This window comes from Nannospalax galili, unplaced genomic scaffold (assembly GCF_000622305.1).
Source record: "Nannospalax galili isolate Female #2095 unplaced genomic scaffold, S.galili_v1.0 scaffold101, whole genome shotgun sequence".
NCBI lineage: Eukaryota > Metazoa > Chordata > Mammalia > Rodentia > Spalacidae > Nannospalax > Nannospalax galili.
The window spans coordinates 96,598-112,082 of NW_008345700.1; the positions used below are offsets into that span (position 1 = coordinate 96,598).

Consider the following 15,485-nt stretch of genomic DNA (forward strand, 5'->3'; position numbering starts at 1 on the left):
TTTTAAAATTAAAATTATTCATTTTTATTTTATGTGTATGAGTGTTTTACCTCACATGTATGTAAGTGCAGGTGCACCACATGTATGCAATGCCTATGGAGAACAGAAGAGGGTGTCTGATCCCCTGGAACTGGAGTTACTGATGATTGTTAGCTGCCATGTGAATGCTGAGAGTCAAACCTAGGTCCTTTGCAAGAGCAGACAGTATTCTTCACCCATCTCTCCAGTACCTGATGTTGTATTTTTTTATTCGTATTTTATGTGTATGAGTGTATTGCTTGCATGTGTGTAAGTGCACCCATGTCATGTAATGCCCGTGGAGATCAGAAGAGGGTGTCAGATTCCCCTGGAACTGGAGTTACACACAGTTAGCTGTTGGGAATCAAACCAAATCAAACCTGGGTTCTCTGCAAGAACAGCCAGTATTCTTCTCCCCTAAGCCATTTCTCCAGCACCTGATGGCTGTATTTTTTTTTAAAACTTAAAAAATTTTTTATTATTTTTATTTTATATGTATGCATGTATTGCCTGCAATGTATGTAAGTGCACCCGCATCGTGCAATGCCTGCAGAGGTCAGAAGAAGCTGTCAGATCCCCTGGGACTGGAGCTACAGAGTTGTTAGCTGCCACGCAGGTGCTGGAATTCGAACCCGGGTCTTCTGCAAGAACAACCAGTGTTCTTAATTGCTGAGCCATCTCTCCAGTCCCCGATGCTGTATTTTAAAAGTATTCTAAAATTTCCCTTGAGATTTTTTCACTCACAAGTTGTTTAGAAGATGTTTAATGCTGAAATATTTAGAGATTTTCCTAGATTTGTTAGATTCTAATTTTATTCCTTTAGGGCCTAAGAATACATTTTGCATTATTATTCCAATTCTGTAAATCTGGGGGCTGGAGAGATGGCTCAGCAGTTAAGAGTACTTGCTGACCAGAGTTCAGTTCCTGGCACCCACAGGAGGTGGCTCACAACCACCTGTAACTCAAGCTCCACAGATCCAATGACCTCTTCTGTCTTCTATAGGTACCTGCAAATATGTGGCACACATATAAATTTAAAAAAAAAAAAAATCTCTAAATGTGATCTTGCTTTAGTGTTCCACATGCATTTGGAAGATATATCTATTTCTGTTTGTGGTGGAATGTTCTACAGCAGTCAGTCAGTGCTAGGGGTTTGCTGATTTTCTATTTGTCCTACTGATTACCGAGGTTGGAATCCAGCCTACTATAAATTGAACTCTTGATCGTCCTGCCTTCACCTTCCAAGTGCTGGGATTAGAGTGTGTCCACCACATCTAGCCTAGCTTTTTTTTTGAGATAGGATTCTGCTAAACAATCTAAATTGGCCTTGAACTCATGATTTTCCGGGTTTTACCTTCCCAGTTCTGGGAGGATAGTGTACGTTACCATGACCAGACATTTTGTCTAGACAGTTTCTCTGGTTTTCTTTTGGTGAATGATTCTATGGGACATCTTTGTGTCTATCTCCCACCACGGTGTTCCCTCTGGGGATCCATGAGAAACAGCCATCTTCTTTGATCAAGAGGGTGAAGGAATGTCACCCTCCTGGCAGGCTCACTGCAGCGGCCCAGAAAACAGGAAATTAGTAGCCACAAGGACTTAAGTCTGTGTCTGCCTGATGATTAGCACAAAGGCATGTGGAAATAAGAGGTTGTCTATGCCTGAATCTGGAAGCAGAGCCAAACTGAAAGAGAAACAGGCTCTCCTGGATATCACAGGTTGAATCTTCATCTAAGCATGTAGCTGGGCCCTCAGCTGCAGCCTATGTCCCAAGTAGGACTTGCCATTGGTATGTCGACTCCTGACCTATGGGCACTGAGGCGGGGGGGGGGGGGGGGTGGGGGGATTAAGTTACTAGGATATAGCCTGACCTTCGACAAGACACTGTCTATTCCACATGATGCTGCACACTCATCTCTTGATGTCTAAGTCCTTGCCCTGTGACTGGCGCTCTTAGATCATTAGCATTCAGTCTCAATGCCAACATGGGCAGACTGAAATCTATGGTCTTGTCTGAAGTCTTCTACTCATTCCACCTGTTCTTGGTTTCATTTTTTTCTTTACCCACTTCAGTTAAATGACCATTTTACAATTTCTTCTTGTTTCTTTTGTTGACTTACTAATCACTGCACTTAAAACAATCTTTAAGAGTGGCCCAGAGTTTCTAACACATCTATAATTCACTCTTTCCTGCATGTAGTTCCCTCCCTCTGGCTCAGGTTGTCTGTCTTTAGGATGTAGTATGACTTGGAAGGAGGGTGTACGCTTGTGTTTTCTTTTTATTTCTGCCTGCATCCTCAGAGCTTCCTGGGCTTGTGGTTGTAGCTGTTATGGATCCTGGAGATGCTTGCATGTTCAGTGTTTTATTCTCCCATTTCCCTTCCTCTGGGGTCTACTTACATATATGTTTGGTTATTTGCAACAGTCTGAGAGCTCTTGGGCTTCTGGTCTTTTGCTAGTTTTCAGGTGGGCAATACTTGCTGACTGTCTTTCCGATCACTGGTTTACTCCTCAACCAAGGAGAGTCTACCTGGAGTCAGGATTCTCCTGCTACTATTATTGCACAGCTCTGCTGACTGTACACTGTGACCCTTCCAAATCATAATCTTTGCCTTCTTTGTTAGGGTCTTCAGTAGACTTGTTATTGTCCTTTAGAGTTCTAATGTGCTCCTTGGTTCTGTTCATTCCTTAAGAAGAAAAGGGTCAGATAGGCGATGTGCTTCCCATTCCCACCTTGCTTTCTCGTCTGTCTAGTGGAGACTGGAGAACAGATGTCAAGGCATAGACCCTCTGTGCTACAACCCTCCCAGGCTTTCCCCAAATACTGGGTCTTCTCCTGTGATATCCAGTCATATCAGCAAGTACTAGCATCTCCCCAGTGCTCCTTAGATCTGGGACAAGCTGATGGCTTGGGGGCCCCAGTTTACAAGGGGCTTCAAAAGGGAATGGATGTTAAGCTGTACCAGTCACTGTCAGGACAGAAGTGGCATTCTGTTTGTCACTGTGCATCCAGGAGACTAGGGTTCCTGGTAAGCTCCAAGGGGCCCTAGTCAACAAGCCCCAAAATGTGAGATACAGCAGCATGAATGGCTGACAGCTCAACATGCTGAAAGATCCCTCCTGCCATCCCTAACAGAGGCCACAATGAGGACACAGCTGGATGGTTACTTTCCTAATATGGCCTGCCACACAGTGAACAAAGTACGGCCTGTTCCCAAGGAACCATACACAGTGGTGAGAACACCTACCACTCCCACGGTCAACAAACTGTGGGGCCCCTCACTGGCCTGGACCTTTGTGTCTTTCTAGTATCCATGCTGGCTCTGGTCTTGTGCTCCAGCTAGCCTCAGCATCTCTGCTGTTCACATGAAGGCCCACCTGCTTTCTCAGAGAGGGAGCACTGCTCTAGGTCCCTCTAAATGCTCATTAAGACTAAGTCCACAGCCAGGCATGGTGGCGCACGCCTTTAGTCCCAGCACTTGGGAGGCAGAGGCAGGCGGATCTCTGTGAGTTCAAGGCCAGCATGGTCTACACAGTGAGTTCCAGGACAGCTGGGGCTACAGGGAGACCCTGTCTCAAAAAAGAAAAGACTAAGTCCACAGAGGATATTTATGTTGGGCACTGTCTCCCTAGACCTGGCTTTCTAATGGAACTTGCTACAGGAGAATGGTCAGAAGTAGACATGAGTGGGCATGGCTAGCAAATGCAGTCAACCCTCAGAAAACAGACAAAGGTAAGGGCAAAAGGTAAGCACAATCTCAATAAACTGCCTCCTAGACAGATATGGTAGCTCATATCTATCATTTCAGCACTTAGAAGGCTAAAACAGGGGGATTGTCACACGTTTGAGACTACTCTGGCCTACATAGAGAGTTCTGAATCAGGTTAGGTTTCAGAGTAGGACCTTATGTCAAAAAAAAAAAAAAAAAAAAAAAAGGAAATTGTGCCAACAGGAACGTCTGAGTGAGTCCTACAAGCATTTCAGTGGTCTCAGAGCAAGCAGGGTAACACTTCACATTTGTGCACTGTGAGGGTTACAGTGCATTGCCTCATCATCTCAAAGCCCCACAGGGCCTCCCCTGGGGCTCATAGCTGGGCCACATAGAACATATGACCACACCAAGTACACACACTTGTTGGAAAGCTTGGTGCTCAGGCACTCAACAGGATGCTGTTACCATAGGGCAGAAGCTACCACAGTTTGGAAGTCCCAGCTGAACGTCAACTGTGGCCTGCTCTTGCAGAATACTTGTGGGCATAGATCTAGGGCTGGGCCAGAACCCACGGTGATACTAACTTGGCTTGTGAAGAAACTGGAGGACCTAGCTCCAGGTCTAATGCAGTGAAGGCAGCCTTCAATTCAGGGCCAACAGAAGAGGAGGGAGGCATCATTGACCTCAGCAAGAATCACCTGGTACCTTTTGTGGGATGGCCAAATGCCTGGTGGGCAGCGCTTCATGCTGAACATGTACACAGCAGCCTCTGCAGTGCTGAAGAGTCGGCAGAAACACAGGAATGCACAGACTGCCACAGCAGATGCAGCTCTCCCATCCTAGAATGAAGGGACAGGCTTCTTTCATGCACATCCCCATGCATAAGCAGATGAGGGCTCGCAACAGTTCCTACAATCTCCTAACTGCCCATGTGGCTAAGTGAAGGACCCAATGCTGGGCTTAATGTAAAGGATACATTTAGGAACTGAGATAAATGTGTTTTGTGCAGTGAGAATTCAGAGCCCAGAGAATAAAGAGTCACTGGCCAAGTGCACAGGCTGGTCACCTTCTCCCCTAATCCAAATCAAGTTGGCATGCTGGCCTTGCCATATGCTTGATTCTTCCCTGATATCTCTACCATCATCTTTTCCTTCTCTTGTGGTATTGGGGACTTAGATATGCTAGTCAAGTGCTACCACTCCTTTCACTTTTTATCGTGCGATCAGGTCTTTCTAAGTTGTCCAGGTTGGCCTTTAACCTGGGCTCCTTCTGCCTCAGCTGCCCTAGTGGCTGGGATCACAGGCCTGTACCACCAGGTCTAGCTTATCCCCTTCTTGTTGCAACATTTATCAACATATCCAATATACCAGGACTGAGCCCTAAGTGTGCTTTCTATTGGGCACCACATCCCATGCAAGGCATTCAGATCTCTATTCCCTACTCTGTGGTTGGGAAAACCTGGGGTAAGGACTCACTGATCTCAGTTAGGAGGTCCCAAGTTGGGGGCTCCCCGCTGGGCATAGTGACTCCTGTACTGGCTACACAGGTCAGAACATCCAAAAGAGCACTTACAAATGCTTCTTGTTCCACAGGGGCAGGGACCATCAGTTAGCCTGGACCCTCCATACCCAAAGCTCCAAGTTCAGAGGCCTTCCTTCAATTAGGGTTCTCTGTGGTACCCAGGACTAATGTGGCTTTGAGAATATGGAGCCAATACCACTCACCATGCAGTGTACGACACAGACGTTCCTGTGATCTTCTCGGAGCCAGGCATGCATGCTTCTGCAAAGAGTGTACAAGCTGTGGAGGTGTGGCGCCCGCCTGGCTGCCCAGCCACACTCAGAGACCTGTGAGGATAAGGTCCCACTCAGCTTAGTTCCTACACCAGCACCAATGAACGTGGCTGGCATCACTGCATGGCCACCTTGCCTCTGTGTGCCTACAACACTGTCTTTTCACATTTTTGGTTTTTTAAAAAAAAGTGTGTGTGTGTGTGTGTGTGCGCGCGCGCGCACGTGCGCGCGCGCCATAGAGTATGTGGAGGTCAGAGAGCAACCAGTGGGAGTCAATTCTTTCCTTCCACTATGTGGGTCCTGAGGATCAAACTTGGTTGTCATGCTTGATGGTAAGTGATTTTCACCTGCTGAGTCATCTCATAAGCCCCCAGCACTGCCCTTTTTAAGAGATTCTACAGATGTAGTCGTCTGGGTCTCTGAGCATCTTCCTCAGCTGGGATGCTAATGGCTATGAGTACACTGTACCATAGGACTGATGCTACGCAGAAAGAACTACCCTTTCCTATGCTTTGGTTCACTTTACATATGTGAAAAGTCTTGTGTCAGATGTTATCAAGTGAACTCTGTAGCTGAATAGCCCTGGGGGCCAAGAGCAGTAAGCAGAAGGCAGGTATCCCGGTCTTTTGGGAAGTATCAATCTTCCAAAGGTTTTCTCCCCAGAGTCTGTGTGTGTTGCAGAGCTTCCTTCCAAAGATACTCTGACCCACCCCCAGCCCCAGTCACACCTCTAGGCCTAGCCTCCCTGGGAATTGCCTTGGTCAGAAGAGTCTTAATCTGCTCCCTGCAGCTGCCTGGTGCTGTCCAGATCAGGCCAGTGCTACAGTAAGCAGCAGATTATCACCTAAAATTGCACCTAAGTGGGAAAAGAACGGCCCAAAGCATAAAAGAATAGCACTGGGCTACTTACACGGTTATGGAACTTGAATGCCCTATATGTCCTTGGAGACAGGTTGTAGACCGCATAGTGTCCCGGATGCTTGGTATCCAGAAACAACCGCACATCCTCTATGTTGTTTTTGATCGCTGACTCCACACCTTCTGCTGGGAATGACATCACTGAATGAAAGAGAACAGGCACCAGTTAGCAGTCACTCAGGGAATGCCCTCTTAGGTCACGGTCACCTCCTAGCCCAGCACTGGCCAAACACAGATTTTGTTTTACCTTCTTAAGTTCTCCCAGTCTGTGCAGTGGGAAGTATACAGGCCTGCTACACGGGAAATCTCACCGTGTGAGACCATGGTGACCTCTGCAAAAGGTTCTCAGATGGTCTAATGTACACCATCAGCTTTTCTGATTTTTTGTCTAGATACCTAGTTTTAAATGTACAGGGTCCTATATTGCACCTCTTGTGCTCTCAGCGTTTGAGTCATGCCAGAAGCTGGACAGGCACTAGCCCTGCCCTTGTTGTAGGTCAGGAAATATGCTGGATATAGCCTCCCCTTAACCACCACCCCAGTGGTGGTGCCCCTGGCCATATTTCAGATAGGTTTGTGGCTGCCCAAGAGACTAGAGAAGACATACCTCAGTTACTCCCACTGGCCCCTGGTCTAAGTCCCTAGTAGACGCTTAACACCCAAGAAAGACATACCTGCAATTCTGGATGTGATATAAGATATGTCCAGATCACCCTTTGCATAGCTGTAATTAAAAGAACACTGAATCACTATAGAAAACATTTGAGAATTGCATCACAAGAACTTCAAGTGGAGCCCAAGTTCTAGAATGCTGAAGGGGACCTTGCTTACAGCCTGTATCCCATAAGGAGTGTGGATACGTGTGTATATATAAATGGGCACAAGGACTTGTGTATGCCTGTGCTGTGTAAGCTGACAACCAAGCAGAGTAAACCAAACCTAGAAGCGGGTGACAGCAGCCCCTGGGAAGGGCTGTTGTTTTCTGAAGTGTTCTTCAAGGAGGCAACGTTGAGGGCTAACCTTGAAAGATGATAACAAGGGCAAGGGCACTGCATAGCAGTCACTAGTCCCACCGCTCTGGGGGCTGGCCAGGCAGTGGCTGGCAGCCTGAGGACAGAGTACAACCTGTGTCCTACACAGAAGAGACAACAGACATTGCTGGAGGAATGGATACCCAAATGCATCACTGCTCATGGCCAACCACACCCTAAACTTGTTCATAAAACTGATAAAAATGCAGAGCAAATCCTAAATGACTATGCAGTAACTTGACAAACTAATTCTACAAGTCCTCTGAAGAAACACTTATGTCAGAATAGACAAAACATCTTGGGAGAGAGGATAGACAGAGACTAGTGTAGCAGAGCCACTACAAACAGCATACTGCATTTGGGCAGTAAGGCCAGAAAAGCCAGAGTTTATAAAGCTGGGGTGGCCACATTTGCCATCAGCAGAGTCAGCAAGGGGTTACAGAGGTCCAAAGTGCAAAAAAAAAAAAAAAAAAAAAAGACCTGACATGCACTATAAAGCCAAAAGGTTAAAACATGTTTACAACAATCTTGACATTTTTAAAACTTTAAGTATTTAAGACAGGTTAATTTAGGGTATAGAGGGCCTCCCTAAACAACATAACAACAAACACAGGACATACAGAAGTATAGCTTTAAGTACAGCTTTACAGATTTACCTGGTGCTTCAATTTCTATGGAGAAAAGCAGTTAAAAAGGCATGCCACAGACCGGGATGAACTATTTGATGTTTCTTCACAAAAACAGTAAAAACCCAAGGGCAAACAGAGCAAAGGCCATAAACATGCAGCAGAAAGTGTGAAACCAACCCAGCTGTCCTTCAAGGAGGACAAAAGTGCCCCAACAGTCTTGAGCCTGGAGCCTGAAGCACTCTATCCATAGGACCCCACTCAGAGCCAGCTCTAGCTCTGGGCAACACCAGCCGAGGATCACTGTGACTCTGACAGTACTGGCATGATGGCACTATTCATTTTCTTTGGTATCAAACAGATGAAGCAGTTACAGGGCAAAGAGGTATCTTTCGGCATGACCTCTCCATTAAGTCAATCATGCTCAGCATGGTAGCTGCCTGACTTTAATCCTCGCACTCGGGAGGCAGAGGCAGATGAACTCTGTTGAGTGTGAGGTCAGCTTTGTGTACATCAACAAGTTCTAGGTCAGCCAGGGCTATACAGTGAGATCCTGTCTCAAAAAAACAAAAATAAATAAATAAAAAGTCACTATGAGACCTGGGCTAATGGGAATGAGTATGTGGTTAAGAAAGTCATAGCATGATCCAGGAGCCTTGGAGAGCGCTCTACAACACAACACTGCGTTGAATCTTTTTTGAAGGGTTTGTGACTGGAATGTCTGGGCAGCCTTGCTGGTCCTTGTCAGTATGGCCATTCCTGATGCCCAAGGGTGTGTGTTGCTACTGTAAGTATGACAGGATCACAGTACTCAAGGTCCCAAGTTCCTTCTATAGTTGATAGAACATATATATATATATAGGTATTTTTGAGACAGGGTCTCCCTGTAGTCCCAGCAGGCCTAGAACATACCATGTAGACCAGGCTGGCCTCTATCTCACAAAGATTCGCCTAACTCTGCCTCCCGAGTGCTAGAATTAAAGGTATGTATCGCCACGCCTGGCCCTTTCTTTCTGCTTTTTGTTTGGTGATTGTTTTCACAGCCCCAGCAGCTGCATGTGTGTGCCTCTGTGTGTGAGCATACACATGTGCTGATGAGCACACATGTGTGTTCTACACTGTGTGAATACAGGTATGTAAATATGCAGGTGCATTTGCCTTCTGCTTGGAATGCATGCTTAAAATACTAGGCATGTCCAAACTTTTGAAATTGTGACATATTATCACCTACAAAGTTCATCCTCAATTGAGTTCCATGAAAAACATTGCAAAAGGAATCTCCTGAGGCAGTCACTCTAGTACAGCCATGAGGCTCTGTTGAGTCTGCCTGGCTTTCTGAATCCAGATTCAGAAAGGCCTAACTTTTCCTTTTTTTCTGCCTTTCTTTCAGATGTTGGCCAGAGTCAAGCGTGCTTTCTGTATACTTTGGGCTTCTTTTACTCTCTCTCTACAGTTCTGCTCCTCACAATGTGGCTGCTTGTCCGACATGTGGCTGACCTCCATGCCAAACTCAAACGGGGTGGCTCTCTCCATCTTTCTGCGACTCTGTAATAAACTCTCTCTAAAAACCAAAAATCTCATGATGTTTCAAGTAAGTTTACGATTTTGTATTGCGCTTCATTCCTAACTATCCTTGCTTGGCTATATGCAGCCTTGCTGGGGCTACATGCAGCAGGCCACAGGGTGGATACACCTGGCAAGAGTTACATAAACCCCTGTGCTCATTAAATGATTTATAAGGAGCAGCAAATGCCTTCATTTTTTGGCTTTAGCAATAAAAAGGCCCAGGTGTAGTGACAGGTGGCAAAAGTGAGCATCCCAGTATTCTCTTGGTTGCCTGAGACTATTTTATGACCTAGAAGTCAAGATCTGGGCCACCCGTCTATGTGAGGTACATACTTAATGCACACACTCTTAAACCAGAGCTGACCCGGCAGCATCCCCTGGACTTCCGTTACTAGGTAGAGGTCGGTATGAGGACCCCCAAATGATACTCAGCACCCACTGTACAGCATGAGGTATCTTGTTTACGCACTTTTGATACCAAAGAAAAGGAATAGTGCCATCATGCTAGGTACTGGGTGGCAAAGCTAAGTGATCCTCAGCTGATGCTGCACAAAGCCAGAGCTAGCTCTGAGCTGGGTTGTATGGACAGGGGGCTTCAGGCTTTAAGCTCAAGCCTGAATCTGGTTCCTCTGTAAATAGAGGGTGATATCATCACACTGCACTGGGGAAGCTCCACAAGGTGAAGAACAGGATAAGACAGCCCTCACACTTACTTAGCCACAGACTGGATGACCTTGGAGGAGGTGTCCTTGAGGTTGGTGAAGAGCCGTTCTGTCCCACCACGCAGGATGTCGAGAAACCCACCGTAGGGCTGGTCGTACTCTGCCACAGCCAGGCCTGCAGGAGAGACAGTTACAATGGGTCAGAGACACATGCCCTAAAAGATTTTACTCCCTTTCCCCTGCCCTTCCAAACCCATAAGTGAGCCAGGCCTCCCACCAGCAGGTACACCTGCTATTTCTAGCCTTTCCTAAGACCCAGGGAATGGCCAGTGTAGACATAGAAAGCCATGTGGTCACACATCAGACAAAGCTTCTAGCTGAGACGCTATACTAATTACGGGATAGAGATAGCCTCATGGTGGTAACTGCAGGCTATGATACTCTTTCTAAAGTGAATGTAGGTAGAGCCAATAAAAGTGGACTCTGAGGTCACAGTCTCGGAATGAGGCCCTCAAATGGTGTGGTGGTAGAGCTAATGCAGATACAACCAAGGCTTTCCACAGCTTCACAAGCAGCAAGTCTGCACAGCATGACGCAAAAGTAGGCACCCTGAGATCCCACTCCCCATGGCCAACAACGAGGTCTGCAACTGTACCACATATGCTGGGCACACCAGGTAAGGACCTGAGTGCCTGGATGCTGGGTTGGCCAACTACTGGAGGCAAGAGCCTTCTCATTAGGAAACAAAGATCTAGAGAAGACCTCAATTAGCCCCTGACACCCTAAAAAGTTTAGGATAGTGCTCATCTCATGGTTGACCCATGACCACATCTCTGTCTCAAGTTCCTCATTTCCCTCACTGGTACTTTCAAGGTGGCCACTCTGCATGTGATGGAAGACTACTACTCTATGGCCCATTCAAACCACCAACAGGAACAGCCCTCATTCTCTCCTGCTCGAAGGCCAGCTCCTTCTCCACCCCTAGTAGGTACCTCTAGTGTTCTTTGACCTTGGGACACTATCTATTAACCTTGTCTAAAGCAGGTCTGGCTTTTGTCCCCAACTTCTGGGAGAGACCACCACCTAAGAAGGGTCACTTCCCTGAGCTTTGAATGGTGCTGATGTCCAGCTTAGTGTGACCTCCCCCCAGAGGAGCTAGAGACTATGGTCAGTTATGCCCATGAGACTGATTCCAATATAACCCTAATGGCAGGTGGGTTGGTCCCAGCTTGCCAATGTTGACAGGATTCCTATGGGACAGGACCAAGTGGTAGCTCCAGGTTGATCTCTCCTGGACCTTGCTTGCCCTGGCAGCCCTTCCCTTGGCTGATTTGAGTCCAAATACCTTGTTAAATTCTGCAGTCTGCACTGAGTACACTGAATCAGCAGAATTATGAATTTAAGGAACGGTGAAATAACTAGCCCTACAGGAGCAGGGTTTTGATGTCCCTGATGCATGTTTGGGTGGCTGGTGCACAATAGGATTGCCATTCCTATGAGGCAGGTTGGGGTGCTTACCTCCACTGGAACTGCTGTTCATGGGGCCCCCAGGAGGGGGTGGTGCTCGGGAAGGCCCTGAGTTTCCATAGCCACCATTCTGCTCCAGCAGCTGTAAGAGTCAAAGGCAAAGTCAGCTTCCTACAAGAGCCAGAGCTGGTTTGTACTTGCCCTCAGCACTTGTGCCCTTAGGCATTAAGCCAGAGATGGCAACCAAGCCAAATGGGCAAAATTCTATCTGCTTTACCTTTAATGTGCATGGGAGTACTTTCCCAATAGTGTAGACACAGTAGGTCACACTTAACAAATAAAACCTCCATTTACAGCTCTAAAACGACATTCAGGATAACCCAGGCAGTAACTGTCAGTCATAAGTCCACATTCTTGTCCTATCAGGACATGTCCAATCCTTTATATATGTAAATTCTACTACTCTCCCTATTTTTTTTCCTCCCAATCCATGGGACCATCTTGAGCAGATGTTATCATTATGTACAAAAGCCCAGGGGTTCTGGAGCTGGGTAGAACTTCTCCAATAGTACCTGGGGCCAACTTTGCATTATTCTGTGAGCTGAGCCCACAGCACAGTAACTGAGGAATCAGCTGACCTAGAGAAGGGGTTCACAGGTTCTCTAAGCACTCTAATCAGAACACCCTTTGTGTCTCCATTGGCCAGCCAAACTTCTTCCCTGGCACCTTATGAAGAACAAGGCCCACACTCGTATGCTCTGCCTTACTGTGCTCTCCAGGACAGGCAGCATACACTTTCACAAAGTCCCAAGGATAACAGGTGAGGCCCTAGGTAGCCCTGACACAGAGAAACTCCCCAGAAATGCCTTCTTTGCCTCTTTGACCTATTACTCCCCAGCCTGACCTCCAAAGAACCTTGTGAAAGGCATCCATATCACCCACCCGCCATCCTCAGAGCACCTGAACACTTAAAATACATCCTGTTCCCAGCTTTGGGATCTCCCTGGTGAGACCCAAAGGGGCCTCACCAGCTGGTTCCCCTACAGGAATCACAGTCTTTTTCTACCTACTACTTCTCATCCACAAATGAGGACTCCAGTCAGCAGCTCTGATCTCTCTTCTATAACCTACTCTCACTTTTCAGCAGTACAGACCTCAACCCCTGTTAACTAGCTCAGTGCCTATTGTCCCTGGGAAGTTCTGCTTCCATAGGTGAAAGGACCAACAAATAGAAGCAGACAAAATTGGAGCCAGAGATCCAGTCTCTGCATGGTGACTCAGGAGAGGCCTCATCTCCGGAGGGAGTCAGAAGGCAGGACAGCAGAGTCTGCTGGCCTGAGCCCTGAGCTGTGGGGGTGGGTGTCAGTCTCCCAGGAATGCCCAGGGATCTGCCTGTGCCCTAAAGGTGTAAGCTGGACTTACAGCTGTTTCAAGAAGGTCTTCTTAGGCTGGGCATGGGGGTACACACCTTTACTCCCAGCACTCAGATCTCTGTGAGTACAAGGCCAGCCTGGTCTATATAGTGAAGTCTAGGCCAGCTGGGGCTACAGGGAGATCCTGTCTCAAAAAGATAAAAAAGGTCTTCTGGTCCACATGCTACAGTGCCCCTCCTGGCCTGACTTCAACAGCCCATCAGGCAGAGTGCTGCCAAGAGCCATATGCACTGGACTTTTGTTGAGCCTGGGGATGAATACACTGACAAAGCCAGGACTGGATGCATGACCACAGAAGCTCTAAGATGTAGATAGTAATATATACCACCTGAACCTAGGGAAGAAACTACAGATAGTGTGATAGAGTGACCTCTTGGGGCTCATCTGGGCCAGAGTATCATGTCCAGAGCATGAGACTTTCTGAGCCAGGACCACAGGAGCTCCAACTAGTATGGTAGCCTATGGGGTTCTGTGATTCGATGAGTTAGATGGATGAGGAAGCCTCAAGGTATGTCAAGAATACAAACAACAGTACAGATGTATGATGTCCTTACCTCAGTGATGGGGGCCTTGGGGTTCACATTCCTGGCTGCTGCAATCTCCTGCAGTTGGCGGACAACCTCGGTGATGGACAGCCGCTCCTCTGGGTTGACCTTAAGCATGGCGCCTGAGGGAAAACAGTAGCAATGAATTACCCCTATATACCTACAGTCCTAGGCCCAGGCTGGACAGTTCCACCTGCTATTGCAGAGGTTACAGAGCAAAGGTCACACACTTTGGCAACAGTACTGATTTGAGAAGCAAAGGAAGGACTGACAGAACTATCTATTACCATAAAATTGAACGAGTCTATCAGAAAGGACCATAAAGATCACCAAAGGGGTGGGCAGGTGGACAACTCCATGGAAAAGCTTTTGAACTGCCTACCAGAATGCTGTCAGGACAGCAGCAATGGAGGGAGGTAGGGAGAACATGGCTAGTATGTAAGCAACACCTAAAACCTAACAGGGAAGCTCATCTCCCCAAGTCTCCGCATCAGCAAACTCAGGAACTTACGAATGAGGTCATGGAAGACTGTGTAACGAGTATCATTCACAGGAATAGAGTACTTCCCATTGACTATCCGAAGTTTTGCTCCATCCTCAAAAGGATGCTGCCGGAAACATAGCAGGTACAAGATACATCCCAGGGCCTGTGGGGAGAAAAGAAGTTGAGCAGGGATATGAAGGATGAAGACAGAGATTAAAATTGTGAAAGCAGGGAGAACAGAGGCTGAGTGGGGACACAGAGGGTCATGCAAGGAACTAAGGGTATGGATTGAATACAGGCCAGCAGGGAGATGCTGAGCAGGGATCTGGTGGATAAGGTCACTAGCGGAGGGGTACAAAAGAGCTGCCTCTTCCTGGTGGACACTTGGAGGGCACCAATCAGGTTGCTGTCTTTTGTTGGAGTCATGCCCAAGTTGTGACTTAAAAATGTCAACCTAGCTAGGTGGGTCAGTGACAGTGATTCCCTCCATGGGAAGCATAGGTCTTCCCACCCCTTCTACCACCAAGAACTTTCTAGGTCCCAGCAACAAGTCTTATGTGTTTATTTTTCAAATTAAAAGGCTCCCTTCAAAGTTACATGGTTCCTGTTCAAGCACTGGCTTTGCAGACTAGTGGCATCCTGAGGACCTCACCATATAAGGGTAGAGCAAATGCCAAGGATGAGCTCTCTACAAACAATTCCTAGCTACAGACTAGGCAATGTGAAAGGCATGGAGGCCAACTGGAGATTCCCATAGAACTGATCCCTTCTGTGGTTTGTCCTACCCATTATACCCAACAGTATGAACAGGGAGTTACTGAGATACTGGGATTCTCCAGGCAAGAGCAACAGCACATATAGGACACCCTGATGAAGTAACTCAATTGTGTCCTTATGCCAAGATGTGTGCGGAAGGCCACCTGGGGTGGGCCAAGAGACAAAAAGCTAATGAAGATGTGTAAGCATCCCCATATTCCAAACACAATACAAACCTGTCTACAGTGGAGTCAATATTGGCCCCTATAAACTTCGGGTGTACAAGTCCTTGACAGTGTTTGGCTGGGGGTGGGATAACAGATGCCTTCACTGTCCCTGTCCCTAGGGAAATAGCTGGTGGCTTTGGCCACAGTAAGGAAGGTGTAACCCATTGTGTAGACAACGGTCATGTGTGACACTATGAAATAACATACTTGAGGGACTGGAGAGATGGTTCAGCGGTTAAGCACATT

The 15,485-nt window shown here is 47.2% G+C and overlaps 1 protein-coding gene across 8 annotated transcripts in view; it reads right to left on the reverse strand.

The window, feature by feature from the left end:
* The window catches only part of Gak (cyclin G associated kinase), a 70,870-nt gene that overhangs the window by 27,437 nt on the left and 27,948 nt on the right, over positions 1-15,485 (reverse strand). For all 8 annotated transcript variants that reach the window (XM_008841783.2, XM_017800284.2, XM_029567664.1 and 5 more), the window contains 8 exons: positions 14,284-14,419; positions 13,782-13,894; positions 11,846-11,936; positions 10,379-10,502; positions 7,117-7,166; positions 6,435-6,583; positions 5,456-5,578; positions 4,437-4,570 (listed from right to left, as the gene is read on the reverse strand). In XM_008841783.2, coding sequence (XP_008840005.1) covers positions 4,437-4,570; positions 5,456-5,578; positions 6,435-6,583; positions 7,117-7,166; positions 10,379-10,502; positions 11,846-11,936; positions 13,782-13,894; positions 14,284-14,419 — 920 coding nt within the window. The remainder of the gene's footprint in view (positions 1-4,436; positions 4,571-5,455; positions 5,579-6,434; positions 6,584-7,116; positions 7,167-10,378; positions 10,503-11,845; positions 11,937-13,781; positions 13,895-14,283; positions 14,420-15,485) is intronic.